The sequence below is a fragment of the Arvicanthis niloticus genome, chromosome 5 (assembly GCF_011762505.2).
Source record: "Arvicanthis niloticus isolate mArvNil1 chromosome 5, mArvNil1.pat.X, whole genome shotgun sequence".
NCBI classification, from domain to species: Eukaryota; Metazoa; Chordata; class Mammalia; order Rodentia; family Muridae; genus Arvicanthis; species Arvicanthis niloticus.
This window is the reverse complement of record NC_047662.1, coordinates 91,901,460-91,916,707: the sequence shown is the minus strand read 5'-3', so window position 1 is coordinate 91,916,707 and position 15,248 is coordinate 91,901,460. Positions and strand designations below refer to the sequence as shown.

Sequence of the window (15,248 nt, the reverse complement as noted above, 5' to 3'; positions counted from 1 at the left end):
TGTCTAATGTTTGGCTGTGAGTCTCTGCATCTGTTTCCATCGGCTGTGGGATAAAGCCTGTCAGATGACAGCTGAGCTAGGCTCCTGTCTGCAAGCATAGCAGAGTATCATTCATAGTGTCAGGGGTCGTCTCTCTCCTATGGGGTGGGTCTCAAGACATTGGTTGGACATTTCCTCAATCTCTGTTCCAAATTTATTCCTACACACGTCTTATAGGCAGGGCAAATTTTGGTTCAAAGTTTTCATGAGTGGGTTGGTGCCCCCTCCCTTCACTGCAAGTCCTTCATGGCTATACTACCTTTAAAGTGCATATAGGAGAAAGAATGTAGACTAACTACATTCTTTGGAATTGCTGGTCACACATAAAATTTGACATTATCACAATTTTTTAAAACAATCTACATGTGTTTTAGAAAAATGTGTGTTCTGTCCGAGTGCAACTTATTTTTGCTCAATTTTTTATTTATTTATGTATTTATTTACACTCCAGATTTTATTCCCCTCCCACTGTCCACCCTCCAACTGTTCTACATCCCATACCTCCAACCCATCCCCCTGTCTCCATGAGGCTGTTCCCATCCCCCACCCTCCACCCTCTACTCCCACCCTCCACCCCCACTCCCACCCTCCATCCCCCAACTCCCACCCCACCTGACCTCTAAATTCCCTAGGGCCTCCAGTCTCTCGACAGTTAGGTGCATCATCTCTGTTGTATATGTGTTGGGGGCCTCATTTGCCCAAATATTTTAAGTCATTATAAATCTTTGTTTACTGTCTTAATAATTGAGAAGAATGTAAAGTTTATTCTATTGCTTCCTTCTTACCTGTTGAAAGTCCTTTATTAGGAGACCTAACAGAATTATACATCCCCTTGGTTAAATTAACCTTCTATCATCACACAACTGTCCTTTTATTAGAAGTAATTTTTATTTGGTAATAAATCCATGTTAGTTATTAATATAAAAATATCAGTTTGAATAATTTCCCTAGGATGCATATCTGTCTTTTTATTTCAACCTTTTGTTCTTATACATAGATATATCTCCTTAGAACATACAGACTGAAGTAAAGTAATGTGCCTTTTCCTAAAGTTGTTTACCAAATACTATACTTTTTTTAAAAAATGTGCTACTACTTTGTGGACCTGGCCTGCTTACCTTGATTGTGGTCATAGTGTATATGGACTCTCGATAAAATGGTTTACTTCAGAATATTTTTATACATTTTTTTTGTTTGAACCTTAAATGATTAAAAATAAAGATTATTTCTCCCAAAGAACCTTTGAATTTATGTTTGGTAGGAACAAGGACGTGATACTGATCTGAAGTCTCATGAGCTGGTGGTAGCCCATGTTTCCATTGAGCTAGAAGATAAACTCCAACTAAAGGCAGTTGCTTGGCCCATCTCATGTGAAATCACTCCATCAACATGTTTGGGTCATGGAACTCATCCACTGTTTTCCTGACAATTGTTATATTCAAGCCTGTGCTTCCATGATGTAAATAGCATGTTTGAGGTTCAGTTGTGCAAAGTATGTGCTGTCAAACCAAACAACAATTCTGAAACCAAACAACAATTCTGAATACCCACTTTGTTCCACTAGAATGTTCAGGTTCAATGCAATAAGAATTCTAGCATCAGATCTCCAAATCAGCACCAGTCTCAAGCCCCACTGCCAGGGTGATGCTGGCATTTCCCATCTGGATAACTATAGCATCCCTGTTGTTCTTCCACCTTTGCTGCAGCTTATAACTTCTCCCCTTAATGTAAACAAATAGTTGTGCCTTAGCTACTAAATAATATTATGTGACAAAGTACCAATGTATACAATGTATTTTATGTAAAATAATTCTTCTTATTAATTTCCTCTTTTAATAAATTTTGCTGCCTCAGCTATGACGGAAATATATTTCTAAAATCAGACATCAGGTGATTAGTGCATTTATTTAAAAATATTTAATATTTATTATGGTCTAGACTCTGTTCCAAGTTGGGTTATTGCAGAATACACAGAAAAGATTCTATCATCAGGGAATTCACATGTGTGTTGAATGCAAATAATAAATAGGTGAGCAAATAAAATGAATGTCTTAAATCATGTACTAATTAATATTCACTTCAGCTACTCATCAACAGTGCACCTCCTACAGATTATAAAGTGATTTTGAGAATCCATTTTGCCTATTAGTTTCTGAATGTCTAAAGGTTTATTTTCCTTCCTAGCAATTATTAAAATATTTTCATCATTCTTGCACTTCTGTAATAGTGTGTCCTACAGATGTCAATATGTCTCACTTCTGCATTTAGAACAAAAACTTAACTGTAACAAAAGCAACCAAAATACTTTTAATTCTTTCCAATTTTCATGTGGCATTTCAATCGAATTTTGTGTTTATAACAACCTCAAGTATTGAGTCCTATAGTATAAATTATCACTTACATCTTACCCGACATTGTCCTCCCCAGCATGTTCTGAACAGCAGCCTTCACATCCTTATTCCTCAGACTGTAGATGAGAGGATTGAGCATGGGGGTCATCACCCCATAGAAGAGGGAGATGAGAGCCTCCATCACACTTTGATGGCCTGCCCCATCAGTGTCTTTAGACTTGGGTTTTGCATACATGGAGAAGATGGTTCCATAGAAGATAATTACCACTGTCAGGTGGGCAGAGCAGGTAGAGAAGGCCTTCTGTTTTCCTTCAGCAGAAGGGATCCTCAAAATAGTGGCAATGATGAACGTGTAAGAGACAGCAATAACTAATAATGGAACTGCTAGAAAAAGCAGATTTGACCCTGTTAGGCTGATCACATTGATTGAAATATCTGCACAAGCCAGTTCCAGAATGCCTAGAATCTCGCAGACAAAGTGGTGAATGACATTATTAGTGCAGAATGGTACTTGCACTGCAAGAGATGTCTGCAGCAGTGAGTCAACAAGCCCAGCAACCCAGCATCCAATGGCCATGGGCATATAGGTACCCTTGCTCATGAGGGCAGGATACCTAAGTGGGTAACAGATGGCCATAAAGCGGTCAAGTGCCATCATGCCCAGAAGTCCACATTCTGTGGCACCCATGGCAAAGGAGAAGAACATTTGAATCATACACTCAGAGAATGAAACTCTCTTCCTTACAGTCAGGAAGCTACTGAGAATTAGGGGGACAGAAGAGCTTGTGTAGCAGATATCCAGGAAGGAAAGATTGCAGAGGAAGAAATACATGGGAGTGTGCAGGTGAAGGTCATAAATGACTACTGAGATAAGAACTCCATTTCCAAGCAGGATCATCAGATACATGCACAAAACTACCACAAATAAAACCATCTGGAGCTTTGGGTGATCAGAAAGCCCCACCAAGAGAAATCCTGTCAACGTGGAATCATTGGTTCTCTCCATATGAATACGCCCGTCTTCCAGCAAAACTCTGGAGATAATAGAAATGCAAATTTTATATTACATAATGCAAAGTTTACAAGATACACCTCACAAAATAATCAACTGAACCAGGAAAGTTGGTAAGGCTGAGTGGGTCTGAGACCCCAGCACCCAAGGACCCATCTGAGACAGTAGGTGTCTCCTTGTTCCCCACTAGATTCTGCCCTGGAACACGTATCACATGTCTCAACATAAGAAATGTGAGCAGACAGCCACAGCCATGGTATGGCAGAGCAGCCTCCTCCCCCTCGCTCCCCCCACACACACCTAGGCAAAAAGAACCTGCCAAGAAAGGACAACAGATAAGATCTTGCTGCTAAGAATTCAGAAAAAAAAAAAAAAAAAAAAAAAAACACACACACACATCTAAAACCCTTAACCCAAAATTTTCATGCTTCTTTATTTACAAGTTAATTTTTCTCCCTAGCATTTATACCTTCTAAAATTGTCCTAAAATTTTTCAATGTGTTTAAATTTTCTTTTAAGACTCAAAAATTACATTTGATCTACTCCCACGGTCAAACCAACTACACTAATAACCATTATTTAATCTGTAATTAACAACTAGTTTCCTTTTACAGACAAGCTGTTACTGACTATCCCAGATATATAATTAACATGACATTTTCTTCCTCAGCCATCTAAACCAGATGAATCCTCAACTCTTCCCTCTGCTTTCCTTAATACAATACATGTAACTCCTCACTTAAAGGATTCCTTCCAGGACTAAATACCTCAAACACCCTTGCCTTTTTTTTCAAGGACTATAACAACAGATCAAGATGTGTTCCCAAACTGTCACAGGCTTAAAATACCCTACCCACCCTGTGCAGACATTGCCCTGCTGGGGTTCTGCTTTCATGTTGTGGTTACTCTACAGGTTTATCTCTACAAAAGGGGAAAAGTTGTCTTCCCAACTCCCACCCCTCATTACGGCTTACGTTGTGTTTTATTTTGATGTTTACACCCGACCCCACCCAAAATTTTCACTACAATTAACATAAGAGACTGTCACTCCAGTGACACCTCTCCTTTATAAGAAGAAAAGGAGTTGTGGGACAGTGGGCCACACCAAGAAACTTGGTAAGATCGAGTGGTTCTAAAACCCTGGCACCCAAGTACCCACCTGAGATGGTAGGCATCTCTCTGTTCCCTACTAGATCCCTGGCCTTGAACAGGTGCCACACTGCCCACATAGGAAATATGACCTGTGGACACTTAGCCCAGAGCAGAGTTTTCTCCATACTAACAAGGTATCTAGAGAACCTGAGAGTTTAGCCAATAAGCTTTTCTTCCCAGACATTATGTTTGCAAAAGGTATTTAATCTCTGGTCCATCATGAGGAGGTGGTATGCACCTATTTTTCCTAATGAACAACCAATAAATAGTTTGGAACCAAGGATTGTCTCTTCCATCATGAACTGCTGTGAGGAGCAGAAGGCCTTAGATTACCGGGCCGCGCCTGCAGAAGGTCCCTCTGCAACTCCAGACAACCATCACCAAGCTAAGAACAATCCTCAATGAACCAAACTGGAGTTCCCATTTCTCTGGCCACAGGCTCATTATTGTCTTCAGCCCACTGGCCCCCAACTCCATTCCAAACTCCTCAAGACCCAGCATCATCTGGATGTCCAAGAGTTTGGGAGTCCCTGGTCCAGCCTTATGGTGGACCCATGGGCCCCTCGTTCCCGACTCCTCTGTGCAGTTTTCCAGTGGTGACAAGTAGCTTGGGAACCCGAGCTTCAGCCTCCCACATTGTAGGCTATGTTTTCACACCCCCTGAGCGGTGTCTCAGTACTTCCCTAAAGCCTAGCACCTGAGGGTGGCTGTGGCGGTGCAGGTTTCACAGTCTAAGGGGCCGTCTTCCACCTGCCCAAGAGGTGTTTCCCACACCCCAGCAGCAGCAAGGCAGAATGTGGACCCACACTTGGCTTGTATTTAGAAGTCACAGTATGAAATGGGAAAACCAAATACTGCTAGTTTTTAATTAAGAATTATATTTTGTTCCTTCCCACTTTCCCTCCCCTGAACCTTTCATACATCCCAATCTCAGGTTGATAGACTTTTTTCTTTGATTATACGCTTTGCGTGTGTGTGTGTGTGTGTGTGTGTGTGTGTGTGTGTGTGTGTGTGTGTAAAAATGTATGTAAATGCAATCTGCTAAGTCCATTTTGTTTTCATGTTTACGTTTCTCACCACAAATCTAGTCCTTACATAAGAAATTCCTACCTGAATTTTCTCCATTAAAAGAGCAAATCTTCAGATCCAAAGAGTTTTATTGCTACATCTACAAGTTCTGGTTTAATTGGCTGGAAATGAATGTCTAATGGCATGGATTTCTGCAAAAAAAAATTCCTTTGTTGGGTATTGTTTATAATAAAATGTTTTGTCTCAGTTTATGATAGTTATGAATGGGTGTTAATAAAATAAATTAGTGGGTTTCACTGTCGCCTTTTCTTTCTTTTCAAAATTACTGTTTTGGTTTTGTTTGTTTGCTTATTTTGGTTTTTGTTTTTTTAGTTTTGGTTTGAGTTTTGGTTTTGTTGGCTTGTTTGTCTCCTTTCTTGAGATAAGGACTCACTCTGCTCACTCTGTAACCTAGGGAGGAAACTACAAGATAGATTGGCTGACTTACTAAATGTCAGAATCTACATCTTATATAAATACTGTAGTACATAATCTGAATCGTGTTCATCAAGTGTTCAAACATGATCATTTAAAGACACATATCAAATAATCACCAGCCTGGGAGTCAAGTAGAATCCTAGTGAGAGGATACACTAGTGTCCTAGAGAGCCCTTTCTCTGCATTCTCTGCATTGGACAGGAGGCCAGTGAGATGGCTCAGTGGTGCCTGCCACCAAACCTAATGACCTGGATTCTGCAGCCAGGATCCATGGGGTAGAAGTAGAGGACCACGTTCTACAAGTAGTCCTCTGACTTCTACAAATATACCATGGCATGCATGTGTGTGTGGTGTACATGTGTGTATATGCACACATACACACACATGCACACATGCATGCATACATAAAAACAAAACAACAGCAAAGGCTAAATAAGAGATGAACATATACACATACACACACACACACACACACACACACACAGAAAAACAACAACAAAAGCTGGATTGGACCTAGTGCTCATCCCTGGGAACACATTCTAGCTAAGCTCTTTTGGAGCTCTGGCTTGACACCATTAATTATGACATTGCCTGTGGACAAAAGAGGCTGGCAAAAAAATCAGATGTTCATGAACTCAGTGAACTGCCTACACTGAGCTATTAAACCAACTATGTCATTCATTACATGAACTGCATAATTCTCTCTGGGTTTTCTGGTCTCTTATACTTTTGAGTGTGAAAGCCACTTCTGTCTGGTGGTTGTGAGGGGGACCTATAGGTTAAGTTCAGGGTTTGGTGTCCCAGGCATCATAGGAACCTAATTCTTTTGTTATTCATGACTTTTCTATACTTTGTCTCCTTTAAAAGAAAGGTTATTTCTGTGTTCTTGGCCATTTCTAGCCCCTCTATCTCCTGAAAGCAGTAAGTTTGTCACATCATTGCTCACTGGGTACATAATGCCCCTGATATTCACATAGGGTCCCAGTGTCTACTGGACACCATAAGTTAGCACACTAGAATGTGCATATGAAAGGGCCCTGGCCACTGCTACATGGCAGTATGCTGAATTTCTAGTCTCCCAGATTACATGCTCACATATTGCCATCATCCCAGGCTAAGTTTTGATGTGATCATTTATGCTCAATTTATGGTAGAGTATAGGAATTAAAACATATTTGATTCTTCCTTGGGTCATAATTAGTTGCAATGAAGAGTCTCAGACCCAAAGTAATGTTCCTTGGCAAATAATAAACAAGAATAAAGAGGCTTTAATTATAGTAATTCTGGCTAAGGGAAAGCCAGAAAGTAATTTTAGAAGGTAGCTTATGGTTATTTACATTTACATAGAATTATATATAATATAAATTTATTCACATTCAGATATAAGAATCATATTTTACTATAATTTGAAACAAATAGTCATTGTAACTATGTCTCAACTACATATAAATTGCATTTCAGGCATTGTGGTCAGAGATATAATCAAATTATCATACTGTGGCTTTATAAATTTAGCATGGGAATTTTTTTTAAAGTACATTGTGGGTATATTAATAGTGCCCAAGTTACTTGCTCCTAAAGAGATCACAGCTGTTTTACAACGTTTCTAGGCTCTAGACAAAAGAAGCCCCGTAACTCTTCTGTCTGCTGGAGAAAGCAGGGATAAAGCAAACTAAATGCTTTTTAAACTGCAAAAAAGATGCTAGAAAAAGAAATTGAACTTGACTTTAGAGTACACAAAGATCGTCTCTATCCTCTTCTTTAAAAGATATCAATTCTTACCAAAGACCTTTCTGGTGGATAATATCCAGTGTTCTGAAATGCAAATCTCTATTGACACCAAACGAAGAAAGCTTCAAATGTGTGGGGGGGGGGGGGAGGTTGATGTTTCATCATAAACTATCTAAGTTTATAGCTTCTCCATAACATCAAACTCAGTATTTACAGAACAAAACAACAGAAAATGAAGCAACCCTATGGCTCTGAGCCTGAGCCTTTCCTGGTTAGAGTCATAGTGGTTCATTACCAGCTGTTTTTCATTATGTTCTAAAATCAATGTTCTTTATTCTGTGTATTGCAGTGAGGGGCCACAAGTGAGAACGAGATAGCATGGGGTGTGCTTTTCATATTTCATTCAGGTGTCTACTTACCTACGGCTTATTTCTTGGGTAAAGTCAATAGATGCGCCTATCTAGAATATTTTCACTGTTTTGTCCAAAGATTCTGGCTGAATCGTAGAAAACAAATACAAAGTGGGCCGGAGTTTCTTGTGAATCTTTGCAATGATATAAATGGTTGTTTTCATTTTAAGTTTCAGAAATATCATTCAAAGAGCCAGACATTAGCAAGTGAAGACAATATAAATCGTTATTTGAGTGAACTAGGGAGGGATTAAGTATTTGTTACAAAGTTAGAGACATAAATACGGAGAGCCAAGCTAACTTTCCAGAACTCCAGGGAGAATGTTGTCAGACCCAATTATCTCTTGTAATTAGTATATTCTTGCCATAGTTGTTTGAATACAGAGATATTGTCATTCATAATAACACAGCATGGAAAGAGTTTAAAGCTCACCCATTTTAAGCAGAAAATCTCACTGAAGTGTGGTTCTAAATTTATCTGAAAATCTCACAGGATTGATAGCATAACTACAGTCATTTGCATGGTCCTTTCAAGTATCTACCAGTGTTCTTGGAAAAGTCTTTTGAGTTATAAAATCATTTCGATTCTCTAGATGTAGATTCTGAGATGATGAAGTTGGACTGTTTTACTGATGGCTATGCAGTACATACATAAGAGAAAACATCTTAGACCCAGCTCCTCTCCCCATATACTCATGAGCAGGATTCTATCATCTCTCACTCAGAGTCAGACATACGCAGATGTGAAACCTGCTTCATCCACCAGAGGCAAAACTCTACAATCCCACTTTTAAAAACATGAAAAGCAGAAATGACCCATTCTGAAGGAATGACTGGCACTTATATTTGGAGTTTCACAGGGTCATGTTTAACAGCTGATCCTCCAGAATTCATAAATGAAATCTACCTATGTAGAGTTGAAGAAAAAAATAAGAAAGAAATGTTTCAATAGCACTAACACTTCTCCATAATTTTATCTAGTATTCCAATAATTTATAAAACACCAATTTGCCCTTTCCTTTACTTGGGTGAAATTTAACCACAGGAAGAGTTGTGAGAGCTACTCACCAACTACTTGTCATCCTCATCATTGTCATTACCAACTTCGGTCTGCAGGGGATTCCAATTTTCAGTTTTCAATCAACCTGATTCTTGGTGTATCAGTGTATTCAAGCCCATTGTCTATTGTGATTCATAACTAATTTAACTTTTCTTGAATTCCTTAGCTATATGATAAACATTAAAAGTAATATAGTATTTCTGCTATGAGCCTTTAATAGTGGTTTTGATATTTGTTTGATTGTCAGACATGCAAATTCCAAAGGAGTATATATCTGAGCCACGAGCCACACTTTTCTACTTGGAATCAAGTTTTTGAGCCATTGTAATCTTCTTGCCAGTGGTGAAGTCTTCCTGTATCCTTTTGAAAAGAACTCTGCTGTAGGCCTTCATTAAGGCAACCATAGGAAATTAGTCTCTAATGGCTTATTCTGTTGACAACAATAATCCTTACATAACATTTCAATTTCTGAGGGAAATGGTTGTTCCGAGCCCCTTCTTGTCCCCTTCGCCCGCGAAAGAGACATGTGAGGCAGTGTTCGGGTGGTTACCACAGCGAGGCTTTATTCTTTTATCAGCAGAAGCAGAAAGACCTCAAGCCCGGAAGAGGCACTGCTATATGTACCCTAGAGTGGCGTGTTCACTTCTGATTGGCTGTTCACTCATTACCCATAATACGCCCCGGGATGGGCAGTGACTTTGACGTGCTTTTTGCCTTTTGCACCTGTGCAGTTAGTTGTTTACTTGTGGGAGCACAGGATGCCCGCGCCATCTTGTAATGGCAAATGCTATCACGCTCACGTGGCTCCTAACAAATGGTGGAGTACATGACGCTTCATTGCTTGTGTGTCTTCTCATACTCTCTCACCTTTTGCCCCAAACTTGTGACCTACTTCTAAAGAACTAATGGAGAGTCCCTTTGCTAATCTCTCACCTTCTCTAAACCAGACATGATCTTGTTATGTGCAGAGACTTAACCTACTTTGCCTATCCTCTTCAGGCATAAAATGTTCTATAACGTGTGTGTGTGTGTGTGTGTGTGTGTGTGTGTGTGTCTGTCTGTCTGTCTGTCTGTCTGTCTGTGTCTGTGTGTCTGTGTCTGTGTGTCTGTGTCTGTGTGTATGAATATATATTCCTTTAAATCATCCAATCTTATCTTTCAGACCATATTTTCAGTTCTTTTTCTATCATCAGGGAATTGACAAAAGTGTATATTCTGTATCATTATTGTTATTATCCAGTTTCTCTGAGGACGAGAAACTGTTCATTCTTCCCATTGAGACGATTTCAAAGTGCAGCTAACAGAGGTTGTTTTTTCAGCTTTCTACTTTTGAGCTTCACACTCAGATCCCTTACTGGGCATCCTTTCGCACCTGGTCATACTGAGGACCATGTATATCTATGGAAGAATGATGTCCTTAGATAGATTCATATACAGACCAAAGACATGGCAGGACTTGGTATAAGTGTTATGGGTGTCTCCAGTTGTCCTGCAATTCACATTCTTTATGTTTAACAGGGTACCCTGTATTTTCTTTCTCACTAAAACGTTCCTTCCATGTAGTCCATGCATATTACAGTTCTCAAAATAGCTTCACACTCTGCTATAACAAAAGGAGCTTAAAATAATGTTCAGCCAGCCTTTTGAAAAAGCATAAAACTAAAAGCTTCTTGTGATAATTGTTCATACCAACATCCCAAAGGCTGTTCCAAGGTAACAATATGGGATTTGCTCAAATGCACCTATCAGTGTGATAAAATGTTGTTAATACTTATAATTTTATCTTATAATTTTATCTGATAATCGAACTTTTATGATATTCCAGGTATTACTTTGGCAATATCTTTGAATATTTTCTGAAGCTTCATGGATACCTGCTGCTTTTCAGAGCCACAGTCTCATTCAGAATCCTCCATCTTCTGGAAGCTTTATAAATAGGAAATAGCATTTCTAGATATGACATTTGCTTTCTTCATAAATCAAACAACTCAATACTATTGTTCCCTTGCTTTCATTTTGGAGCTCGCAGAACTCTCATTCTATGTTTCTTTTGATTGTTTGAGCAATAAAGAACAGTAGATGAAACAACTGCTGAAAGTTTCATTATTTGTGATTTTCCTGTGCTCAAGTGAGTCTAGTCAATCATTCCCTGGTAGCCATATTATTCATATTCATTTGTAATTTAGTATTTTTAATATTCACATTCATTCTTCAGCATTATAGCATCAGAAGAATTATGAATAGCAATTTTCAATTGTATATACTTTATCACCTTCCCAGATTTTGGAAAAAATGGTAATTTAAATAGCTTCAAGGACCATATTACAATAATTATTCATTAAACTCCATTTACATGTACTTTGAATTTCTTCTGAAATAGAAATAGAAAAGAATGTATTAGTTGAATAGATAGCATGCTGGGTAACACAAGACAATTGTTAGTATTACTGCATATATCTTAATTAAAGCAAGAAGTTTTTTCCCTTAATTCAAGATATCAAACATTAACCAGTGATTGTGTTCAGGTAGTGATAAGGACACTTACATAGCATATTATATTCAAAAGGATAGAAAGATTTTTGCAGAAACTTTCAGAAAGGAAGTATCCTCTATTCAGACATGAGATGTAGTGCAGGAATATTTTATGGATGAGGTATATAAAATACATAAGTGACTTTCAGTTTTATATCTTAAGTGTTTTGTAACTTTTATTTCAAGCTCATATTTTGAGACCTATTTTTACTTTCAGTTTACCTGCAATTTGATTTTTCAGTCCCTTCATTTAATTCTATTGCACATTAGTTCCTATTAGCAGGTTTAATTGGCAGTACATTGAGGATTTGGTCCACCTGTGGACAATTACACACGAAGACAAAATACGTTCTGGGAGCCTTTATTTGAATTCCAGTAAGAAAAATTGGTCACAGACTTACTCAAAGTTATAATCTCTCATTTTTATCTCATACTATTATATGAGATACTGTTCTGAAGTAATATATAGATTCCATTGTTAAAATTATATTACATTTATTTATGTACTTGTGTGAATGTGTGTCCACATGCACACGAGTGGGAAGAGCAGCATACGATTTTTGAGTGCTCTCCTGCTCTCATGTGTGCCCTGAGAATTAAACTTAAGTCATCAGGGCCTGCCTCAGGTGTTGAACCATCTCTTTTGTTCACAGATTTTCTTTTCTATAAATCATCACACTATATTCTAAATTGATCTAATCTGAGATAATTCAAGACAGCTTGTTACAGTCATTGCAATGAGATGGTATATGGCCACTGTTCATTCCTTTACTCTGTTTTTGTTCAACATTTTAAATTTTTCTTAAAAATTTCATACATAAGTACTATACTGACATCATTTTTACCTCTCCTTTCTCCTCTCTCCAACTCCTGCATATTTCCCTCTGACCACTTCTTCTATACTTATTGTTACACACACACACACACACACACACACACACACACACACACAGTGTGTGTTTTGGTCTGACAGCTTAGGATTTAATAATGTATCAAAAGACTCATCCCTGAAGAAAATGGATTCTTCTTCTCACAGAAGACATTGATTAGCTCTTCATCCAGGGGTAGAGCCTTGTGAAAACTAAAATCAGGAAGAAATAGATGAATTAGAGACTGTAAGAACAATAGGATAAAACAATAAACCTACTTGTGATTGCTAGTGTGTGTGTGTGTGTGTGTGTGTGTGTGTGTGTGTAAGAGAGAGACAGGGAGAGAGAGAGAGGGAGAGAGAGAGAGAGAGAGAGAGAGAGAGAGAGAGAGAGAGAGAGAGAAATGTGTGTTTTCAGAAGACGATCTTCACAATTGTTGATTTTCTACACCCACTCTGGGCTCTGAGAGACTGAACTCAGGTCATCAGACTTGCACAGCAAGTGCTTTTACCAGCTGCGCCATCTTGAAGGCCTGAAGCTAGTTGTTTATTGGCTCTACTAGTGCAGTCTGTAGGGATCTGAAGCAAGTTAATGGCAGCCCTTTCAAAGCCTTGTCTAAACACTGAAGAGAAGAGATCACTTCCAAACTTATTTTATGGCATAAGCCTTACTCCAATTAAATTCCATCTTAACTTAACCATCTGAACATTCTCACTGGGTTCAGTTGTCTTGGGGACTCTTCAGCTTTCTTACTTCAATATTGCCTTTCTTGTAAATAACTATAAAAATTATCTCCCACTGTTAAATTCCATTTTGGAGAGCTAAGCTTGGGGGAGGCCAAAATACCTTGTTCTTTTACCTTAGTTCTTTCTACAAAAAGTTCACTATTTATCACTGACTCTGAGCAGTTAGAACCTTTTGATACCCAGGTCAAAGCAAAATGCTCTAGGATACTTCAGTGGCATTACAAAGTCTATATGAAGTTCCTTACATTCTTAGAACACTGTCTTGAAGATAATAGATACCCAGAACTGTGGCAAAATGCAATTATGGAGATAAGCATATTTTGTGAACTCCAAGACTTTGTTAGGTATTACTACAAGAGAAATAAAGTATACAAAATGAAAGGAAAGTACCATTTCAACACCATTATCTGAGGATCATTTGACTTGAGTAAAGAAAATAAAATAATACAAAATTATGGATTTTGTAAAGCTTTTATAGTTTACTTATGGGAAGACAAAATATAATTTATTTTTATTTTATTTCCATTACTTTATTGATAGACATACTTAAGTCTATACTCCATGCTTTCATTTGAATCTAAATTATTAATTGAAGTCTATTCTGTTAAAGTAACAAATTTCTTACCATTTTACTTAAGCTTATTCATTGTAAAATATGTTATTGTTTCCTTATAAGAAATATCATTTTCTCACATAAATGTGATCTTTGTATGTTAAGCACATTTAAGGGAGCCTTGTCATACATGTGAAAGCTTTTCCATCACATGATTCTGACTGCCTTTTGTTTATCTTCTTTTGTTGTCTTCATGTGCCAATCTACAGATCTTTATAGACACTCCTCTCACTTGTTCAACTCTCTTCAACCTTGTGTAATTTATTGTTTGGCTCATTTATTTAGATTATAGTCATTGCATTTATCAACTCCATAACTCTAATTAATTGTATATCATTTCAAGTTCTCTTATTATCTATATTTTATTAACCTGGCTATCTAATTTTCAAGGCCATATTAACTACAGTTACTTTAATGCAGTGGTTCTCAACATGATGGTGGTGACCACTTTGGCAATCCTGTATCTCCAAAAATATTTACCTAGAATTTCATAACTGTAGCAAATTTACAGTTATGAAGTAACAACAAAAATATTATTATGGTTGGGGGTCACCACAATGTGACAGTATTAAAAGGTTGCAGCACTAAGATGGTTGCAAACCACTGCTTTAGAGCCTGTGTTTTAAAGCAGCTATTTATGAATCCTCTGCTTACTGTCCATCATTGTCTTTGGTCCTGTTTTACAGTAGTCCTTATAATTGTCATTAAATGTCAAACTGTATGTAGAAACAAATTTGACTTTCTGAAAAAAGTTTTACTCATCAAGATAAGATATATTCTATCTTCTAGAAGCAACCAAGAGTACACCAGAGATTGCCTTACCCCAAAGATAGAGTAAAATAATTGAGTTAGATTTCTGACTTGTAAGACCTATTTGGAATCCTTCTCTTTTTCAGTGTTGTTCCTCCACTGCTCCAAGTGTAACCTTAAAGGATTTTTTCTAAATATTTTCTCATTATAGATCCAAGACTCTAAATTTTAGGTTATATGTAGTTAGAGTCTCCTCTCATGTCAGTCCTTTGGGAACAACAACAAAGAGCAGATATTAATATCTTGTTATTCCATCCATAGAATCATGCATGACATCTCATTTTTAACATTCTGTTATTTCACTTTTAAAATAACACACAAGGATATTACAGTGTTAAATTGTCAATAACAGACATAATGTCTAGGATGCTTTATAAAGGAAAGCATTCTAAAACAATCATTTACAGAAGATTAAAA

The 15,248-nt window shown here is 37.6% G+C and overlaps 1 protein-coding gene across 2 annotated transcripts; it reads right to left on the bottom strand.

Moving 5' to 3' along the window:
- Positions 1–711: 711 nt before the first annotated feature.
- On the bottom strand, positions 712–9,103 carry Or13c8 (olfactory receptor family 13 subfamily C member 8). Of its 2 annotated transcripts, XM_076934970.1 has the most exons (3): positions 8,211–9,103; positions 5,665–5,774; positions 712–3,424 (listed from the first exon to the last, which is right to left on the bottom strand). In XM_076934970.1, the coding sequence occupies exon 3, from the start codon at positions 3,394–3,396 to the stop codon at positions 2,437–2,439; it is 960 nt and encodes a 319-aa protein (XP_076791085.1). In that variant the 5' UTR covers positions 3,397–3,424; positions 5,665–5,774; positions 8,211–9,103; the 3' UTR covers positions 712–2,436. The 2 variants fall into 2 exon arrangements, with proteins under 2 accessions (XP_076791085.1, XP_076791086.1); XM_076934971.1 differs by lacking the exon at positions 5,665–5,774.
- Between the last annotated feature and the right edge of the window lie 6,145 nt (positions 9,104–15,248).

Excerpts from the sequence above, each read along its gene's own strand:
- Or13c8 (XM_076934970.1), bottom strand. The coding sequence starts at position 3,396 with ATGGAGAGAACCAATGATTCCACGTTGACAGGATTTCTCTTGGTGGGG.